At 47.5% G+C, this 6,795-nt stretch overlaps 2 protein-coding genes across 2 annotated transcripts in view; one reads left to right on the forward strand and one right to left on the reverse strand.

Moving 5' to 3' along the window:
* LOC104078004 (bestrophin-1-like) overlaps positions 1-1,269 on the forward strand; it is a 9,151-nt gene extending 7,882 nt beyond the window's left edge. The window contains exon 9 of the mRNA XM_009579448.1: positions 69-1,269. Coding sequence (XP_009577743.1) covers positions 69-1,269 — 1,201 coding nt within the window. The remainder of the gene's footprint in view (positions 1-68) is intronic.
* Positions 1,270-2,780: 1,511 nt separating this feature from the next.
* On the reverse strand, positions 2,781-5,348 carry LOC104078002 (ferritin heavy chain). The gene is made up of 3 exons (XM_009579447.1): positions 5,199-5,348; positions 4,132-4,257; positions 2,781-3,125 (listed from the first exon to the last, which is right to left on the reverse strand). Exons 1-3 carry the CDS (start codon positions 5,247-5,249, stop codon positions 2,961-2,963), a joined length of 342 nt encoding a protein of 113 aa, XP_009577742.1. The 5' UTR covers positions 5,250-5,348; the 3' UTR covers positions 2,781-2,960.
* Between the last annotated feature and the right edge of the window lie 1,447 nt (positions 5,349-6,795).

A 6,795-nucleotide genomic window follows, 5' to 3' on the forward strand; every position in this document is an offset into this window, starting at 1 on the left:
CTGCCAGCCTCTCCACAGAAGCCACCTCCTTTTGTGGCTGTGTAACAGCCCGTTTTGCCTTTCCCCAGCATGCAGAAAGAAGAGATGGAGTTCCAGCCCCTGGAACAAATTAAAGAAAATGAGGAGGCAAACCACTCCACACCATTACTGGGACACCTGGGCCGCCTCCTCGGCGTCCAGTCACCAAGCTTCTCCAGGTCCTCTTCCCGGATGAACCTGCTGCGCAGACGAGGAGACCCCACATCCCCCTTCTCCCATTATACATACCAAGACATGGGCAAGTCTGGAAGCCCTTGCAGCATCAGTCAGCCAAGGGGAGAATCCAGCTCACAGGAGCAGTGGGACAGCGAAGACAGAAAATTAAGGGAGTTTGATGCCTTCATGTCAACCCCATTTTATGAGAGACCTGGTTTCTACAGTGCTCCACAGACACCGATCAGCTCTATCCCCATGATTTTCCCTTCTAGACGCCAAGGCCGCAAGAAGCCTCCTGCACTCTCCAGCATCGCTGCATGCTCGACTTCTCTTAGGGACGTCATTGTCAACTCCTCGCCTTCCAGAGTCAGCGATATGTATAAGAGCCAGAGCTCCCTTGGCTCAGCTGCAAAGGAAACATTCATTTGGCCAACAGATCGGGGCAAAGGTCCTGACTCGCTGGTTTTAACAGTAGAAGAAAAGAGCAACTCTAACAGTAAGAGCAGAGAAGCTGCCACCACTGGAAGTCCAGGAGCCCAATCCACAGCATCAGACAGATGCCAAGAACTCCCCTTCTCGGCAGAGTCCCCAGACCACGAGAAGCAGGGTAGCTTCAAGAGTCTGAAGAGCCTGAAAGGTTCCCACTCACCCTGGCTAACCCTGGAGAACACAGCATCAGCCACCCCCAATTCAGAGCATTCAAGTGCCTTTCACACCCTCAGTAACAAAACCCCCGGAGGCAGTGCCTCCCTCTGCTTCTCGTTCACTCCTGTAACATCCCCGGTGCTGGAGAGATCCCACATGGGGAACACGGGCCCTGATGCTCGCAGCCTAAGTTTAGAAGATACGGCCAGCGCTCCAGACCAGCATTCAGCAGAGGTTTCCAGGACCACGAGAGATTCTGGAAACGGAAGCATTAATACTCTCCCTAAAAAAGAGCCAAGACGAGCAGAGAGTCCATCCCCCAATGACTCTGGCATCTCTCTAGCCGAAGGTGACTACGTGGGACTGATGGAGGTGATCATGGAGACCAGCGAAAGCACATGTGAAGAGCAGACAGATCAGTACGGCTAGAGAAGACCAAAAGACACACAGTTCTGTTGAGATACCATTGCAGTATCTTTACACCTGGCCACACTGGCACTCACCCAAACAGAAGGGCAGTGCAGCCAAACCACCTACTGCTGGAACATGCAGCTAGAGCCCAGCCTAGGCTAAAGCCAGTACTAATGACACACAGCTACTGGCCTCAGGTACAGTAGCAGGCACAAGTTCAGTGTTGCAACAATAACAAAACAAAAAAACCCCTCTACATTTGTAGCAAAAGAACAAACAAGACTTTGAGTGTTAGGTATTGCAGATACCCAACAGGCAGAGCAATAGCTCAGCAGGTACCAGCCTGAAGAACCTGGAGTGCAGGTGTAGGCCAAAACAGAAGAGGAACATAGTTAATAAGGATTCCTCCCCCCCCCCCCCCCCATCACAGCAAGAATTGGAACTTGAGCTTTATGTTAACATTTATCACAAGACCCATCACAAGTCTCAGGCAGGACTTGCACTACTGACAAGATACTCCAGGGAAAGTAAGAGACTGAAACAAGTCATATCATTTGTGATGCAGACCCACAGTGCTTCTTGAAGTCATGTCTAGCTGGTGTTTTCCAGTAGCGGCAAAGTATTGGAATAAGGCAGGGCAAGTGTCCACTAGAAGAGGTGGCTGCAGTCAATGCCCAGCACATTGCTTCCTTTGATGTTCCACATCACATCTGCCACTGATTTGACAGTGCTCAGAGAAGTCATTTGGATGGTAGCAGACACCATACAGCTATGAGTTTTTACTGTCTTCCCCAAGAAAATAAAAGCAAGGCTGAAGTCCAGGACCATCCGTTTCATTTCCTCATTTTAGTTTCCATGCAACAATAGGAATTTAGAGAAACCACAGTAGTTTTCCTACTTCTTCTGTCCTCAGAAACAGCTGCAAATCTCCTATATCACGGGGAGCACATGACAAATTTACCTCCCACATCCCTTCCAATGCCTTCACAACACCTGCCTACGCTCTCTGCCTCCCAAGTACAGCTGCTAGACCTAGGCAGATGTCACCACCACCCGCTGCAACTCCCGACAGCGTCCTTGAGGCAGTTCCTGCAGCACTGCTGTTTCAGTCTAGCCCGATTACAGCACACAGCTCTGAAGTCGATTCACAGTACGTCTTCTCCACACACAAGTGTAGTGCCATTTGTGAGACAGGCATGATGCCTAGTGAGGCACTAACACCGCCCCTTCACTTGCCTCATCTAAATTTACAGGGACCAGATACTCAAGCCTTCCTTTCCTTGCACATTCATTTCAACAGCAGCTTCGGTGGCAAAGGCATTTACAACAGAACTTTAGTCACTGAGCAATTCCTGCAGCGGATCCCACTGGACTGGAAAAAAGCCATTTTTATAGAAGCGCTAAGTAAAATCTGATCCCTCTATTACATTCCTTCATCCATGCCCAACTTAAGATGACTGTCACAACAGAGACTACGGAGCACAATCCTGCGAGTACAGGCCTCTCATTCCCGAGAGAAACAGAAAAAGCCAACTTGAACCAAGTCACTTTATTGGATGGAGGGCAATACACAAAACACAAGAGAAAAGAGGGGCAATATTTGGTACAGAGTATGAGAACTGTTAATCTAGATAGCTGAAGATGCATGCATGGCTGGACAGTAAAGTAGGAGTCCCACTGAAACCCACAGGGTGGCTCTTGGCAAGACTTCAGCTCTCATTGTCACTGTCCCCTAGGGTGTGCTTGTCAAAGAGGTACTCTGCCATGCCATATTTTGGTGCCCCCATCTTCCGCAGGTTGGTCACATGGTCGCCCAGCTCTTTGATGGACTTCACCTGTTCATCCAGGTAGTGAGTCTCAATGAAGTCACACAACTGAAAGGGAGACAAGAGAGTTTAAATGTAGGCCTGAACACAGCTCACCCTGCTGAAGCAGCATCTGAAATTCTACCAGTCCTCTCTAGGGAAAGGAGAAGATGCAGAGTAACAATTTTAAAGCTGCAGAAGATACCCGAGAGGAAGAAGGCTTTAGTCCTGCCTCAGCAATGCCAGAACAAGACCAAAGTGAGGCAGACTCATCTAGGCACACTTGCTCCAGAACTGCAGTACAATGTCAGCTCACGAAGTACCCCCTCTTCCTCACTACAAGAAGCAACAGGCAAGTTTCTGAACATATTTAGAAGCCCCCACTGCACAGCACTTGAATTCATGACCATGAGGATTTATATCTGTAGAATGGTCCAGCTATGTAGTTTCTTTTAGAAAAGTCCCTCTAACTTATGCAGGACACTCCCAAGAGTACCTTGATTCAGACACATGCTAATCTCTTCTTGATACTACTAAGACACCTCAACCCAGACTTGCCAATAACTTCCATCTGTGAAGAAACCTGTGTTTTCAGACACTGTGTTCTGAAGTGTCAGGGCTTTTAACATTCAGAAGAAGCGACTCCAACATTTTATAACAAAAAGCCTTACAGGCATCCATTGGTTTAAAGTAAGAACTCATCCCCCACAGAAACAAGACTTCTCCATAGAGCTTAATAAATTTCTTCTCTTCAAAATGCTGTTCACGAGTGCTCTCTGCTCCCAAGAGCAACAGAAGGGTTTAAACAAAGCAATGCACCCACCGTTCTGTAAGGCAGGCCTCAGCCACCCTAACATGCTGCAACTGGTCCTCCTGGAAAAAAATGGCAATAACCCTACCAAACAGCTAAGGTACACCTGGCCCTTCCCTTTGGAAAGGCTGCACCACTAGTTCACACCCTTTTTTTACCTTTAGGAATGGCAGGGACACACAACTCGCCCCCAAACCCACACTATTAGACACACACAAGCCCCCTCATTGCACAGCCACATTCTCAGCTTCAGCGTCCACTTACATGCGGGTCATTCTTTTCAGTTGCCAATTTGTGCAGTTCTAACAGCGACTGGTTCACATTCTTCTCCAGGTGCAGGGCACACTCCATTGCAGTCAGTCCATTCTCCCAGTCATCACGATCTGGCTTCTAGAAGGGGAAAGCACATGACCATATTTTCTGTAAGTACTCACAGACCATTAGGGAGCAAAGCCTTTTTAGATCAGTCTCAAAGCCTGTTTAGACCAAGTTCAGGCATTTAGGCATCTTCAAAAATCTGGCGGACACACAGTGCACACTCTGAACAGAACTGAATGCGTGCTCCAAGTCCTAGACCTGTCCCCATTCCCTATGTTCTCCTCGTGTTATGTTTCCTGAGCTCTTGTAGGCAAGACAGCCAACAGAGCTACCGTCTTCCTCCTCCCATTATAACCCAATGACTTAAAAATCTGCCTATGTAAGCAGGCAATGGGCACAATCTCAGAAATGAAGCAGTTAAGACACCAGTACAGGCAAGTCTAGTCTTCAGCTCGGAACTGTCTAGTATAGAGTCTGGTGTTTACAAGTATTCAGACTTACTAGTAAGCAAGGGAATTTTTCTCAAGTGCCCATCACTTACTTTGCTGTTTTCCCCATCAAAAGTTGTCTTGCATTAAACTGGCCCTACGACATTGCTTACTTTCTGCTGTTCCAAATAATCTAATTAAAGTGACTTCAAGCAAGCGACTTAAGAGTTCTCTACAAAGCAGTGTAGAGAACAGAAAAGGCTCTGGCCATTAAATTTAAGGTAGATGAACCGGCTGTGTTCTAGTTACCCTCACCCCACAGCAAACCACCGAGGGCTAGACATCCTCTTCTTACTCAGGAAGTACTTGTTATTAGTCAATCAGCACAAATTATCAAATTACCACATATCTCTAGATTGTGGGCTGAGTGCCACGCACAGATTGCAGCAATGCAGTATGCTTATCTACTGTCAGCTGCTTCTTCCGGGAGAGGACCCACAAGGAAATTCCTCCCCTTCCAGCCTGGAGACAGACCACAAGTCTAGTTCTGCGTTAGATAGGACAACGCACAGGTCCACTCCTCACCTTGACGTCCTGCAAGAAGATGCGTCCGCCCCTCTGATTTTGTAGCTTCATCAGTTTCTCAGCATGCTCGCGTTCCTCATGGGATTGATGCAGGAAATACTTGGCAAAGTTTTTCAGAGCCACATCATCCCGGTCAAAATAGTAGGACTGAAAAATAAGAATTCACGTGCTCAAAACCCCGAGCCTCACTCCAGCAGCCACACAAAGCCAACGCTGTACTGTTACTTTAGATATGTCTCCTATCAGCCCTATTGCAAGATGGCTGGAGTCCAAGCTAAGGCTAGCAGTAGCACTGACGACAGCAAGGCAGTGTGGCAAAACTCTTGCCTTAGTAGCAAGTTAGATTTTCTTGACTAGGATTAATTTTTAACCTGTATCCCTACCATGAACACCAAGGACACAAACAAATGGTATTTGTGGTTCAGTTCTGAAGATACAAAAAACCCCACAAAGATACCTGTTCTTCTGAACACCATTCAAACGCCTTAAACACAGCAGACTTTTTCAAGAAGGAAAAGCCTTTTTCAAGAAGGAGAAAGTCTTCCCTGCTCCTTTTGCTTGCCCAAGTTTGTTTACAGTGATCACAAGTCAAGGTTCTGACTTGCAATACCAGTTAAGGGTGGCCAAGAACTTTAAGGTACTTCTGCAACAAAGCTCCCATGCTTCACTAGGCTTACCAGGGATTAGACTAAGAAGTACACTTTCTACTTTGGGAAAAAAAAGTATCACATTTAAAAGACAAAAGATAAATTGAACTAAAATACATATTCAACAGCAAATACGGGATCATCTTTTCTGAAATCCCAAAAAACTGTAACAGCAGTTAGAAGCCATCACACAGCTTATTTGTTCTTTGGTCAGAGCCATTAGGCAGGATTCAATGAAAAGCTTTGTATCTTATGCCAGTTATTTACCAGACAAACTACTACAGAACTTTCTGCTCTGAAACCAGCAGCTTGGAGGTTCAAGGCAAGAGACTGGTGCTTGTGTACCACTATCATCCACCAACACAATTACATTCAGCTCATAGCTGAGGTTCAGACCATCATAGTAACACAGAAGCAAGCTGTAAAGTTCTACACCTACAAGCTACAACATGCTACAGTGTCGCTAGAAAGTCTCAAGTTACCTGCACGACTAAAGCACCAAGATTGCTGCACAGAGGTCAGAGCTGCTGTTTGGACCAAAGCTGCTCATCTCAGCTACGGCTAAAATGGGAGTCTCATGCCAAGCGAGACATGTAAGCACAGCGCCAAGGAAACCGCGGATTCCTACCAATTCACTTCAAAAACTATGAAGGAAAAACCTTGCCTCAGAGACAAAAAAGCCTGTGGGAAAGGTGCCAATCGCTTCGTTAGTCAACTCCTGCTATCCAGCCCAGCCCCAAGGGCAGAGCCGCTTGGAAGCTACTGAGCTGTGCTGATAACGACTCCGCCAAGGGCAACGGACAGAGAGCGGTTAACGTGTAACTGAAGGTCGCCACCGAGATAAAGGCCTCACCTACAGAAAACAAGCGGCCGCCCCACCCCCGGGGAAGGCCGAGAACGCCCCCGAGGCGCGGGAGGAGGAGCGCGGCTGCGCCCGCAGGCACCGCCCG

This window comes from Fulmarus glacialis, unplaced genomic scaffold, assembly GCF_000690835.1.
Source record: "Fulmarus glacialis isolate BGI_N327 unplaced genomic scaffold, ASM69083v1 scaffold36456, whole genome shotgun sequence".
Classification (NCBI taxonomy): Eukaryota; Metazoa; Chordata; class Aves; order Procellariiformes; family Procellariidae; genus Fulmarus; species Fulmarus glacialis.

What these genes read in the sequence shown, in the direction of transcription:
- LOC104078002 (XM_009579447.1), bottom strand. Translation starts at nt 5,249, where the DNA reads ATGAAGCTACAAAATCAGAGGGGCGGACGCATCTTCTTGCAGGACGTC. An exon ending in TCTTCTTGCAGGACGTCAAG is followed by an intron (nt 4,258 to 5,198) that starts GTGAGGAGTGGA and finishes TTCCCCTTCTAG; the next exon opens with AAGCCAGATCGTGATGACTG. An exon ending in CTGAAAAGAATGACCCGCAT is followed by an intron (nt 3,126 to 4,131) that starts GTAAGTGGACGC and finishes TCTCCCTTTCAG; the next exon opens with TTGTGTGACTTCATTGAGAC.